The 14,619-nt window shown below is 36.7% G+C and overlaps 1 protein-coding gene across 5 annotated transcripts in view; it reads left to right on the plus strand.

Moving 5' to 3' along the window:
- Positions 1-14,444, plus strand: part of LOC126965378 (phosphoinositide 3-kinase adapter protein 1) — a 66,331-nt gene extending 51,887 nt beyond the window's left edge. For all 5 annotated transcript variants that reach the window (XM_050808933.1, XM_050808932.1, XM_050808930.1 and 2 more), the window contains 10 exons: positions 595-761; positions 2,266-2,410; positions 3,761-3,912; positions 4,860-4,992; positions 7,449-7,639; positions 7,975-8,821; positions 9,084-9,155; positions 9,396-9,493; positions 10,518-10,657; positions 11,946-14,444. In XM_050808933.1, the coding sequence (XP_050664890.1) occupies positions 595-761; positions 2,266-2,410; positions 3,761-3,912; positions 4,860-4,992; positions 7,449-7,639; positions 7,975-8,821; positions 9,084-9,155; positions 9,396-9,493; positions 10,518-10,657; positions 11,946-12,126 (2,126 nt within the window). In that variant the 3' untranslated portion in view covers positions 12,127-14,444. The remainder of the gene's footprint in view (positions 1-594; positions 762-2,265; positions 2,411-3,760; positions 3,913-4,859; positions 4,993-7,448; positions 7,640-7,974; positions 8,822-9,083; positions 9,156-9,395; positions 9,494-10,517; positions 10,658-11,945) is intronic.
- The last annotated feature ends 175 nt before the right edge of the window (positions 14,445-14,619 follow it).

Genomic DNA, 14,619 nt, shown 5'->3' on the forward strand with positions numbered 1-14,619 from the left:
CGTGAATCCCCTTTACCCTACCATTATTTATTAATTGACATTATTTAATCAAATGCTTGTAATTCTGTCAGGATATCCAGCAATTTACTAAGCTATTTACTACTAGATCCATCCAATAATTTAAATGGCGCTTATCTGCTAAATAACACTATTTAAACAGTGTGAAACGCAAATGATGTCATTTCAATAGTTAAGTAGCGAGTAACCTATTCTTGTACATTACTATAACTTCAACTAAACTTGTACATTATGAAACAGCCCCTTAAACTATTTTATTATATTTATTAAATTCTTAGTGCGTAAGTAAATAAATTGTATTAAGATGGTACTTTATGAATAAAAAAAAATGGCAACAAAGTACAGATGTCAGAAGTGAAACTTCTTTAGATTTTTAAACCTGCACGATACAACGCTAGTAGGGAAGATCTTCTACTTATTCGCGGTGCCATGTGTGAATGTAGCATGAAGCTACGTTCGCACTTTCTCACTCTCATAAACTTTCTCACTCTTCTTGGATAAAAACGTCCCACATTTTCGTGACGTTTCATTCGTAAAAAAATTACCTTTTTTTTCCTAACTTTTGCGATTCCGCAGATTATCCGACTATAGACCAATGGCAAATGATGTCGGTCCGAGAGGACGATACCTCGTTTGTGGACACATTCCTGACCTCTGCTGTGGGAATACTTCGAACCAAAGATTGCAAGGACACCGCTACTGACAAGACCAGTTTTTCCATCGTGCCCAAGAAGGTTAAAATTGTAAGTTATAGCTAAGAAACTAGTCCAATCCATAAGTGCATTTTATGACCAGTATTTTATGCCAAAATAATTTTAGAAGAAACGCAAATTTTCTTGGTTCAAGTACCTACCATAAGATGATTTTAATTTGGAATATTAATTTAATAAAAATTCAAATGGGGCCCAGAGGCGCGGAGAATGTTCAAAATACTATCTTCGCGCCTCAATAAGGCTACTGGCTATTTGGTCAACGGATCAGCCTTCCTATCCAACGCGGTAATGCTGCCAGTATTCTTGGTACGCTTCCACGTAATGATAGTTTTAATTTTATGTAGTCGTAGTATTGTAAATATAGTCATAAGATTTGTTTTGTTTGAATAATAAATAAGTATAAATTCAAAACTGGATTGAAATCACTTATGGAACGTCAAAAACTACAATCTACTCGAAAATTTACGCCATTGACCCGAGAAGAACGGGCGCAAGAAACTCAGTGGGCTTCTTTTTCTATAAAAATCTTCATAACACAAACGTCTCTTAACAATTCTTTTTAATTTCGTAACATTAGTTTTGAAAATTTTCTAGGATCATATTGTAAAAGTTACTATACTTTTACTTACACTTACTAACTTCTACTTAACCGAGTAATAACAAGTTTATGTTTGTTCCTAGTGTTGACATTATGATTATCAGTTTCTAGAAAATTCGCTTATGTGCCTAAAGTACTATAGACAAAATTTAATCGTGACCCACACTAATATCATTTTCCTACTAAACAAGTAATAAACAAGTAGGTCGAAATTAGCTTGGACATACATTCCCTAAGTAACTATTATAATATTATTAGACGTACTAGCTGACCCGGGAAAAGTTGTTTTGCCATATAAATTGTATTGATCTTTTGCTTGCTAGTTGATAAGAGATGGCGCTAGTTGTATTCATTAGTAACAATTACACTTCTTTTATATTTTGTATAATTCAGACTATAGATTTTTAAATTATAGCCTATTTGTTATTCTGGTGTGTAAGCTATATTATTGTAAAGTTTCATCAAAATCTATTCAGTAGATTTTGCGTTAAAGAAGTTCAAACATACATCCAGACATACAAACTTTCACATTTATAATATTAGTGGGATTGAAAGTCCACTAATTGTTATACAATCTTTTTCGTACAAATATAAACTTAACTGTTTTAACGATTTTAAAAGAAATATCAGAAAAGTGGGTCATGAATCAATTTTCCTTAGATAATTTATACGTCTAGACAAAGCCTCTTGCTGTTAGACAACCAATGAAAACAGGCCAGGTTTATTACTTTAGTGTACGTGACAAGCTACATCTTACAATCGCGATTTGTATGACCATTTGTGTTAATGTGCGTGCATTGCTCAAAATAGATGTTAACTGTCAACCTCACACTAACACACGTGACATACAAATCGCAAATGTAAGACGAGTAATTTAAAATGTCTTTTACAAAGAGAACAAAGAAGTAACATTTAATATTATCATTTGGTACGCAGGGTCAGAGCAGGGTGATAGCATTACTCAACGATCCAATTAGGGAAGAGGACAGTATAAAGATAATGGTGGACAAAAAAGGCGAAGTCATACAGATACCTGCGTTCAAGAAACGAAACCCATATACGTTACAGTTTGATATCCCAGGTAAAGATATCTAAATAATATAACTGAAATTATAAATTTATTGTGAACTAATTAAGGGACGAGACGAGCATGACGTTCAGTTGATGGTATAATGCAGTGCCTTGAGACATAAAATGTTAAGTCTCATTTGACTAGAAGTTTCACTAAGTTAAGTTTCCCTCTAGACCGAAACACAGTAATGCTTACACTTTACTGCTTCACGGCAAAGAAGAGCGCCGTTGTGGTACCCATAATCTAGCTGGCATCCTGTCGCAAAGCAATGGTAAGACAGACTGCTCTACGTTAGAAAATCTACTAAACTGCATATCAACTAGATGGCGCTGTGTTCGTATATGTACAATGTGAAACAGCAACGCACTATTAATATTTTTTCTGTATTTGTTACTCATTCGGAGACTCGTAATAATTCATTTCGGGTAAATATACATTTGCGTATTTTAGAAAAGGAGGACTTGTCACATGTTGACTGTTGTTCCCCCAATCCCTTTAATATTAAGTTTGTCAAGTGGCAAATGGCAAATTTTAAAAAATATAATATATAATTCAATCTTCTTAGTTCGCATTTATCATTAGGTAATAGGCTCTAGAGGTGTGGTCATTGAGGGTTTTTATATTAATTTAATATAACTTGTTTTTGTCAATGGTCAACAGGATGAAATTACAGTTAAAACTTAAATCGTCAACGGGTTTTGAAAAATCGGTTAATGCATGTATTAATAACTTAGGTTCATAATATTATATTAATAACATTGCTAAATTTAATTTATACGTAGTAGATTCCTGTGCAAAGGACTAAGGAGCCTCCTACTGGTAAAAAAAATACACATATTACCGACTTAAGGAGTTAATACATGCCTGTGACCTTGGTCATAGGGCGAGAGCGGGTGACCAGCGCTATTATTCTCATAATTTCAAAATCGTATACGTTAAGTTCCGATTTTATCCACGTTTTGTTCTTGGCGGGCTTGGCATCGACTTAAAACCTATCAATAGGTAGCACATATAAATAATAGTATTTATTAATATTAAAGGTATAGGTTTGCATAAGATATGTATTAAATTAAATTTTTATTATGTTATTTTATAATTTAATTATGAGTTCTTTGCGTTTCGGCATTAACTTAGAAAATTGATCTGTTACTATACAGGAATATAATTTGCCTATATACGCGCCTCAATAAGGCTACTGAAAATCCAAGCGCTGGCAGCTATTTTGTTCAATCAGCCATCGGAATTGGTGATAGTGTTCTTGGTACACTTCCCTGTAATGAGAGTTTTAATTTATTGTAATCATAGTATTGTAAATATAGTTCTAATCATTGTTTTATTACACGTTGTAAATTATTCCAGAATCTTGTTTGGAGGTGTCGATGCTGGTGTGGGTCCGCGTTAGTAAGAACGGTCAGTCTTTGGGCCGGAGACAAATCAAATGTGAGAGTAGACTAAGAGAACTGGATCAACTTCTCCGAGCCTCTGACCATCCGCTGGAGTTTATGTGCCAGGTAAAAAAACATATCATCATCATCATCATATCAGCCGGAAGGCATCCATTTTTGTACAAAGGCCTCTACCAAAGATCTCCACGAAGATCAGTCCTGCTCTGCCCTCATCCAACGTATTCAGGTGATCTTGACCAGATCATCGGTAAATCTCATACGTTGTCACCATTTGTGGACTTTACTGCCCCACCGGCCATCTGTCCGTCGAACTATGTACCCTGCCCACTGCCACTTTAGTTTCATCAATCATTTGGGCTATGACGGTGATTGTGTTTCTTCTACTGATCTGCTCATTTCTGATTTCATATCGCAGAAAAACTCCTAGCATAGCCCTCTCCATTGCCCTGTAAGCGACCATGAGCTTTCTAATCAGACCCATAGTTAGCGACCATGTTGATCTAAAAAAATATATACTCAAATTCAAATAATCTTTATTCGAATAATCCAATCCCTAGTAATAGATCATTTAATGTGAAATTATTTAAAATATGAACGCCAACTTTCGATTCTTTGAATTTTAATTAAAATTATCAATATAACACTAGACTAGATCACTTGGTGTTGCGTAGAGACGTCGCTTCTTTGTGTGTCTTCTACCGTATTTATGACGGGGAGTGTTCCGAAGAGCTGTTTCACCTGATTCCTGTCGCTTCTACCTTCGATCGACACACCACAAATTAGGATATCATCCCCACCATCTGGTTGTGTGGCGTTCAAAGAACTTTCTTCCACGTAAACCAAAGCTGTGGAATGAACTTCCTAGTGCGCTGTTCCTGTGGCGATGCGACATGGGTACCTTCAAAAACAGCACGAACATCCTTAAAGGCCGGCAACACTCCTGTGATTACTCTGTTCACGGCGGTGATCACTTAACACCAGGTGACTCACCCGTACGCTCATTTGTCCCTCTCTTCCATAAAAAAAACGTTGACATAAAACTTTTCTTACAGACGTTGGGCTTCAAAACCACTAGCAAAGAACAGCTGGACAGCTGGATGCTTAATGCATTCCAGAAGAACATTCCACCTCACTTCAACCTGCTGTCTTCAACCGAACAGTATAACCCTAAAGCTGACGTATCAAGTAAGTAAATATCTACAGCCTTAGATAGACGTGGAAAAGAATTTACGCACACTAACACAAAGTGACATACAAATCGCGAGTGTAAGACGTAGCTTGTCACGCACACTAATAGGCTCTAGATGTATAAATTATCTTAGACCTATAGCTATCTAACAAGTAGAACAGGGTATCAGAAGATCTAACTGTATGGTACAGTAATCGTTCAACTTTTGGAATGAACTTTCTACTGCATTCTTTTTAGGTTGATATTGCATGTGTAAAACAAGCACTGTACATCATTTATAGATAGACTATGACAGCTGTGAAAACGTGTTTAGAACATAACAAACAAAAATGTATTTAGAACTAACCTCTATTTTGAGCAATAAACGCACACTAACACGCACAACGCGATCAAATCGCGAGTGTAAGACGTAGCTTATCACGCACACTAAAGTTTTTAACCTGGCCTGTTTTCATCTGTTGTCTAACAGCAAGATACTCTATCTAAATAAATTATCTAAGCGCTGAACTTTAGCTACGATCTTACTTAGAGATAACATGGCGATTTTCAGAAGCGTTACTGTTTTTTAAAGAGTAGGATCTACTTACCTGTACCTTTATAGTAAGATTATGGCTGAGGTAACTAAAACTAACTTATTATTGATTGTGTACCAGCTATGACCAAGCTACAGTGATCTTAGTCAAATCAAATCAAAATCACTTTACCCATGTAGGTCAACGAAATGACACTTATGGATGTCAATAGATTTCTTTTCATTCACATTTACTATCTTTTCGAAAAAGGTTGAACTTTTATGAGAAGAAAAGGTAAGAAATTCACTGCCTCTCCTTTAAATCAACATTTACATCTTCGTCGTTTAACAAATCATTTCAATTACAACATAATATGTAAAGTGATGCAACAATAATGAAATTATATTTGAAGTTACTAAGAATGAAAGACAATTATGGGTATTTACAAAAATCATCGAACTTTTAAGCTCAGAAAACAATTACTTATATTTGAACTGAACACGAGAAATGCACATATTGTTCTACTAATGCGGAAATATTTATTATGGTCACGTTCGTGTCATTGTAAAAAATATAAATAACTCCGATATACGCGACGTGGGTTCAACAAAACTTATGACAACCCTTTACGTGCAGATTGTAGACAAGATAAATGCGTTATATTTATTTATTTGAGTTATTATATAGATTTTTGCATTCACCAACCAAAATATGTTGTTTTGTTAACTATATCTTGCATGCTTTTGATATTTACATATAATTCAAATTCAAATATTTTTATTCAAAATAGGATGTGACATCACTTATTGAAAGTCTAAAACTACGACCCATTCCAAATCGAATGCCTCACAAGTGAGTAGAATGGGCGCAACAAACTCAGCGGGCTTTTTTTTTCATCAAATAATATGTTTACAAAGTAATATTGTACAATTAAACTTATTATTTCATATTCCTGTGGTATCAGTGAGAAAGTCATTCATGTTTTTTAATTCTTTTGAATAACGTAATTATTTTGTTTAGAACATTTTCTGGGATCTTGTTGTAAAAGCATATACATTGCCTCACAAAAGACTTAGGTCGCCTACTACTCGGCTAAGTCGATTATGAGTCTGTTAGGCCCTAAGTGCCTTTTCACATGCTCACGGTCACGATACGGTCGCCATGCCGTGTTAAGTAGAAATGTATGAGCTACAATGACAGTTACCCGTGCCTATTCACTTTATACACTGTTTTGACGCGGCCACCGTCTTTCCAGTAATGTATTGACTTGTATAGCCTCGTTCACATGAACACGGGCGGAACATGGTGACGTGTTCATTCTAGTATCTCGATAACACTCGTAGGTATTGCAACCACCCCTCGTCGCTGCCGGGCGACCTTGCATAAGGCCCGTTTTCCACCAAAGCGGAGAGGAGAGGAGATGTGTTTTAACAACCAATCAGATTTCGTTATTTCCACATTTCCTCTCCGCCTAACTTCGACGGAAATTAATCAAGCGGAGAGGAGGGAGAGGAGATGTCTCATTTTTCTATAGAATGTTCAGAATTTGAACCCGTGTACATATGAGACAGCTTGCACGGCACGGAGCCGTGCCGTTTACACGATTACCGTATTTTTTTTATGACAATAAGGGACGAGACGAGCAGAACGTTCAGCTGATGGTAACTGATATGCCCTGCCCATTAGAATGTAGTGCCGCTCAGGATTCTTGATTAGCTCAAAAATTCTTAGCGGCACTTTCACTAGCTACGGCGCCCTTCAGACCGAAACACAGTAATGTTTACACATAAATGCTTCGCGGCAGAAATAGGCGCCGTTGTGGAATCCATACTATAGCCGGCATCCTGTGCAAAGAAGCCTCCAAAAAATATATACTTGATGGCCTAGGATGCAAGTCTATAGACCTATGACTCAATTTAAGTTGAATGTTGTGTTGTCAGGTGGCGAGGAGTATCCGACACTGCTGCACTGGGCCGCCCGGTTTGGTCTGGAGCGCGTGTGCTGGCAACTGCTGGAGTGTCCCGGTGGAGCGGCAGCCCTGGCGCTTCGCAACCATCGCCACCGCACACCTGCAGACCTGGCTCGAGACTACAAGCATTACAAGCTAGCCGACATGCTCGCTGACCATCTCGTGAGTTTCATTCCATACCTACTATATTGCAAATAGGCCTTTGTCCAGCAGTGGACGTCTTTCGACTGAAATAATGACATTGGTAAAACTTCGTTTGTCCGTAAAACTATAAACTTATAAAAATAAAATAAAAATAATGACGCCTATAAGTTTACTTACGCCTAAAGCTGTTTTAATACCATTGGGTATTGACCACTTGATCCTTATTATATTTTTTGCAACGACATAGGCATCGCAATAATATTGGGATTTGCAAATCGGTAGTGGAGTAAGAAATCCTACTTGATAAACATATTTAACCTGTATTTAAAAAACAATTTCACTTTTTGTTTCAGAAAATTAACGAATTTTCAAATATGTATTACTATCTCAAGAACATGTCTGATGACAATAATGGCAAAGATGAAGATCAAGACGGAGAAAATGTTGTTGACAATGAGTTACGTATTGTAGAGTCATCAGACACAGTCGATTCACCCACACGAGAAAATGCAAAGAAATCAGACGTTGACTTTATCACTGATCCGTTTAGCGAAGCATGCACGCAAAGTTTGGAAGAAAATCTAGACAAGATGGATATTAAATCTAAGAAACAACGGCCTAGCCTACAGATACCTAAAGCAGAACAATTATACCAAAACGATTTTCAACTTAGAGAGACTGAAAATAGAATTCAAATAGCTATCGATCATGACTATATAATACATCCATCTAATATAAAAGTTGAAAGTCCTAAGTTCCGACCGAACAACCTGTATGCAAACAGTTCAAGGCTTTTCGCACACCAGTCAGATATATTCCTATATTCTCCCACCGAAGAAACCAAAGCATTTATAATAGAAACACCGACATCTGATATAAGTCAGATAAATTTGAACACCAAAGATAATCGTAACAGTGGAAATTCAGTTAAATCAGGAAAAGACGCAACCGGACAAGATGAACTCGCTGAAATCATAAATGACTTCAAGAACAATGTGTTCACGATTTCTGAAGTTGAAAAGTTAGTCATGGAATGGAAGCATCGAAATGAAACACAACAGTCTATGAAAGAAAAACAGGAGCAGTTAAATAAAATGCGTGAAGAATATGATAAAATCCAACAGAAAATCAAAGATAATTTGAAAAGACCAACACCGTTTGAGAGGGTCAAGAAAATATTTTCAAAGAATAAGAATAAACGTAAGTCACATTTATACTTGCTAACTCAAAATTGCATCTAGATTTTATAGGGTATTTGGTAAATGAAATTATAGGCAACAATGATATAACTCTACCAATGTAATATTATAACATACGCCTTGTTTATTAGGATACACTAAGTCAGGATTCTTGAAACCAAGAATTCTGTAGTACGTATCGAAATTCCTATCGTCACTAGCTACGGCGCCTTACAAACCGAACCACATTTCTGTGTAAAATGTGTTATTTTATATTTTTTTAGATCCCGACAATAACACAGGAACCATCGAGAAACGGAACGGTAATACCAGACCCAACAGCAGTCTTAGCGACAGTGAGTATCTATTATAGCAACAACATAAAGTGTTTTCTATGTTTTACATAACTTTCGAATTATTAAAACAAAAAGACCGCTGTGTCTCTTGCGCCCGTTCTTCTTAGGTCTGAGGCATACTATTTCGAATGAATGGTGGCTTTTGACGTTCAATAAGTGCACTTAATTACCAGAGCTCATAACCAATATAGACTTACTTAAACCATATTAGTATTTTTTAACACAATTTTTTTTTCTTAGGTTCATCATCGTCGGGTCGTCTCAGCACAGTGAGCGGTGGAAGTGTTGGTGAGACCAACAGCGTGCAGTCGGAACACGACGATAAGGCTAGATCTATTGTAAGTACCAATTTTAACTTCAAATTACTTGCAATACTAAATTTAAATGACAAACAACATGGGAAAACAACCTGTTACTCAGTTCCAATAAGCGTACCGTTACCTAATATAAATTTAAAGTTTGATGTGACAAATATTTTATTTCTATATACTTAGTCTGGCCATAAATACTTCTTCTTGGTCTGGCCTTTTCCCATTTTATTTGGGGTCGGCCCTCCGTATCATGTGTCTCCAGGTGGCTCGGTCCTGGGTCGTCTCTTTGTTTATGTGGGCATCTTTCAGGTTCTTATTTACTATAGACATCCATGTGATTCGGAGTCTTCCTCGTCCTCGAGGTTTAGTTACTATATCTAACACTTTTATCTGCTCATATGGTTGCATGGTCGCCTCATAACATGTCCGTACATCCGCAGACGGCTCTCCTGCAGTTTATCTGGGATAGGTCTTACTTTAAAGGTGCCTCTTATGTGTATGTTTCTGACCTGATCCAGCCTAGTTACACCACCTGCCCACCTGAACATCTTCATCTCTGCGCAGTGCAATAGTGCTGGCCATAAATATTGTTACAATTAAAAATAAACAAAATAATATTACATTTGAATTTGTAATCTGTCATTTTAAAGTGATTGTTCACTGAGTTTTCTCATTTTGGCGCCAATACATTGTACCTACAATATATTGCGATATTAAAATGATGTGGGGTGATAAAGAAACCCGAATCGCTGTGATTGCATTGCACAATGTAGGTATGGAGCAAAATGCAATTTTTAAAACTCCATACGCTTGTATTAATAGGTACAACGAGACCTCTGTTTTTGACGGAAAATAATCTGGCTTAAATTAGTGTATATTTATCTATTTAACTAACATACTGAATAAGGAATATATGTTTTTTGCAATAGACAATTTTTTTTTCTTTGTTTCAGTATTTATGGCCAGACTAGGTGTAGTATATAACATTCTCGTGTGATTTTTGTAGATTGTGTTGAAATAAGGAGTCTTAAATTTTCATTTTGTTTTTTAGATATCTTCGAGCACGCTAACTATGAATTCCACTTGTGACGGCGACAGCAGACTCGACGATTATTTAATCCCGCCCCCGCCGCGTCCGGTCAACGGATGTCCTCAATTCACAACATTTGGACATCCCAAACACGACAATAGGTAAACTTAATTGTCAATTTATCTCATCTACACAAATGTTTAGCTTGTTGACTCATGCCGTTAGCTCTATAGCTTCCTTTACAACACAGTTATAATTAAGGCAAATGAAAGGATTATTGTTTTGATAGATTGTGGGGGTCAAACCACTTGACTATAACTGGTACTATTTCATTATAATATTATGTGTGTATGTGTAGAATATGAATCAGACAATTCGATGTCATATCGCCTAAGCTGTTCAACACTGCATTGGATGATGTGTATAAGCTTCTGGACTGAATTTCTTGTATGTTCTTCTCACGAGCTCAAATTTTACGAACATATGGTAAATTCAGTAGTTTAAAAGAAATATTTGTGGTGACGATTCAAAAGCGATTAGTGTATGCCTAATTGAATAAAGTTTATTAGACTTAGAGACCATGGAAGACTTAAGCCATATTATGCTCGATGGCCTCAATACAGCTTCCCAAGCAGTAGGTCTCAAAATGAACATGAACAAGATGAAGATCATGTCAAATGTCCATTTCGCACCTACTCCTGTAACAACCTTTGGGAACTGTACTCTCGAAATTGTTGACGAGTACATCTACCTTGGACAAACAATCCAGTTAGGCACGTCCAATTTCGCGAAAGAGGTCACTCGTCGAATCCAACTCGGATGGACAGCGGTCGGGAAGCTCCATAAAAATCTTCTCGTCCCAAATAGCCCAGATCGTTGCACAAAGAGCACAAAGCTCAACGTACAGATGGCTCTTGGGGCAGTTAAGTCCTCGAAAGGTGACCACGTACCTGACTCCTGGTGTTGGCAGCTGTCCGCAACACCAGGTCGAAACGTTGAGTCTTTAATTTGGGAGTACGCTCTTAGCTTGAAGTTCCCTAAGTCTTGTCGACTCTAAGTGGTGAAGGTAGGAAGGCAGCATGAGGCGAGAAATTTCTTCGCGCAACGCGCATTTGCAGACTAAAATTTCATATTTTGACGATTAAGTCAATGCGAAAACCACCGGACAGTGCGGTGGTGGAATTCAGCCGCTGGTATCAACCCGAACAGCTCCTTGAGCACTCCCCGTGATAAATACGATTGAAAATGCATAGAGAACCCACATCTCTACGCCACGCCAAGGAATCAAGCAGATCGGAGATGACATGAGCGTCGATGATTCGAGCCGCTTTTCCTTGTATGCAAAAATACAAGAAGATGTTACTGCAGTGCAATTCTTATAAACAATTCATTTTCTTCTTTCTTATTATACCTATTTTTAATTAAACTTAACTATTACTTATGTTTCAGAGGTCAACACATGGCTACAATAGTCGAGAGGGAGACTTCGGCGTCACGCGAGCGACTCGACTTCGATTCCGACTCGACTCATTTACGAATGAATTTCGGCGCGCGCGAGCGTTCGGCGTTACGATGTGACGATAGAGACGGGGCCCACTTGTATATGAATATATCGGCTACTAACCCTTAGGTTATATTATAAAGAAGTATGAAACAAAGATGACAAACTATCATGGTGTTAATATGTTATGGGATGTGAACAAGTTTGTAAGCTTCAACGCTGTTCTGAACGTTATGACAAAATGATGGGCGTAAAAAAACCTAAAGTCAGCTCAAAAGCTAAAATAATTTATACGTCTAGATAAAGCCTCTTAATGTTAGGCAACGGATGAAAACAGGCCGGATTTATTGGTTTAGTGTGCGTGATTTACGTCTTACACTCACGATTTGTATGTCACTTTGTATACGTGCGCGTGCATTAGTCAAAATAGTGGTTAACTGGCAAATTCAATTTTTTCGTTGTTTCCATGATGAACGTATAAAGCATCTAATGCGTAAAGTTAATTCGTGTGCTGTTCTCAATCACTAGGTATACTTATTAGGATTGTTTTAAATAAAATACTCGCGTACCATTTTTTTAAATCAAAATACACCCTATGATATGCGTTTATACATAAACTTAGAATTTGCTATCGTATAGAATGACCTAGCAGCGTGATCAATTTTGGTTTTTTACAGCTGAAATTAAGCTGAGCTTAAGCTAAAACAGCCCTCAGCTAAGTTTTACGTAAGTAAAATCAGAGCAAAGTCTTAATACGCTCCATAAATCTCATCTTAGACTCTTGATTGGGTCATCCTGCATGTCGGTTCATCTTTTTATTCCAACCAGCCCAGTTCACCCCAAAGAGCTTCAGTTTCTATTCCCGACTGCTTCTGGCATCCGGGAACGATACTGGAGACCGGAGGATTTGAGCCCATTCTTCAGAAACGCTCATGCACTCTGTGTTATTCATTCATATAACAATCACTCACTCAATAATTACTTGTCTGAGACAGGCAGAGCTTGCAGACCTCCGTCTTCCTCTTATTCCTTTGCCCTGACTTCACTCTTAGGCATTCTTTTATGTCAAATACTTATTCGTAAAATGAATTTTAAGACAACAAGTGAACCTATGTGGCATCGCTGCATATTGTATTTTTTAAAAATCCCTCTTCCACGTAGGTACATGAAAACCACATGAGTGACTTGACTTACTATTAGTGTTGATACACTAATAGTAAGTCAACTCCTTTCTGCCGCTAAATACCTACAAGGATATCTCAAAGTCTAGTGGCTAAAAAAAAGCATAGATTGGCTCAAAAAACTTGCTATGAGATATTGACTTACAATCATTCAAGCACAGGTGATGCGAATATTTAAAGTATAAAAGTACTAATTTGATTTAAAAAAAATCACTTAATATCAAAATCGTATTGTGGCATAATGAGAACACCAAATAGATTTCATGTCCGTGACATGCCTAAATACAAGTACCGATACGCAATCTAGCAAACCGGTATCTTTCACACCACATCCCCATGTTGCTTTGTGTAATAGCCGAGTTATGACAAAACTGTGGTTTAGTCCCCTTCTATCAGGTAAATCCAGTGCCGGATTACCCATTAAGCAAGAGTAGCATTTACTAGGGGCCCCGCGCGAAATGAGGCCCCGCATATTTAACCCACTCATCTCTGCCTGAGCGTAAATTTTTGAATGAAACTTATTAAGTAGAGTTAGTATGTGTTATATTGAATTTACTTGATGTCACAGAAATGTGAAACTTAGACAAGTCAGATACTCGGTAGCCGACTATTTCCAATATATCTAGTAGTATATTATAAACCACTAATATGACAATATTATTGTAGATTTTAGAATAAAATTGTTAAAGTTTTAAAACCTAGTTAAAATTATGAAAATGCTGTGGTAACTTATAATTGAATTAACTCGTATTCATATTATTACTACCTATATATGTGTGCACGTAAAGAGAGTAATTTGTTAGTTGCCCTAATGAATAAATAAAATATAGATCGTCTCTTTGAAAGAATTTGCTACGGGGCCCCGCGGTTGCATAATCCGGCACTGGGCTATAGATCCGTAGCTTCATTATTCTAATTCCACAATAACAGCATTTGTCATCATTGTTTAATTCATCCATATTGAAATCGATAAAACAACATTCTACAAGACTGAATAAAATTTGGAGTTACTTTTTTTTGTAAATATTGTAAATATTTATTTTCTATTCAATAGCTAAATACGAATACAGCTACATTATTTATTTGATAACTGTAAAGGTACAAAAATATTCTTAAGTTAGTTTAAATTTGATGTGTATGTACCTACCCTATAATTTAGGAGTTCGTCTCCTACGTATAATTTAGAACTAAGATTTTATAAATACTTTTATATTTATAACTTTCCGAACAATGCATTTATATGATACAATAAATGTTTAATGTATACTTTTGGTTGTTTTTTTATTGCTAGATTCCGCATGTTCAAGAACAATAAAGATTCTCCAGTGAGTCTCCAGGAGGCTCCTTTGCACAGGATGCCGGCTAGATTATGGGTACCACAACGGCACCCTTTTTCTGCCGTGAAGCAGTTATGTGTAATGTAATGCGAAACACAGTAATC

This window comes from Leptidea sinapis, chromosome 7, assembly GCF_905404315.1.
Source record: "Leptidea sinapis chromosome 7, ilLepSina1.1, whole genome shotgun sequence".
NCBI classification, from domain to species: Eukaryota; Metazoa; Arthropoda; class Insecta; order Lepidoptera; family Pieridae; genus Leptidea; species Leptidea sinapis.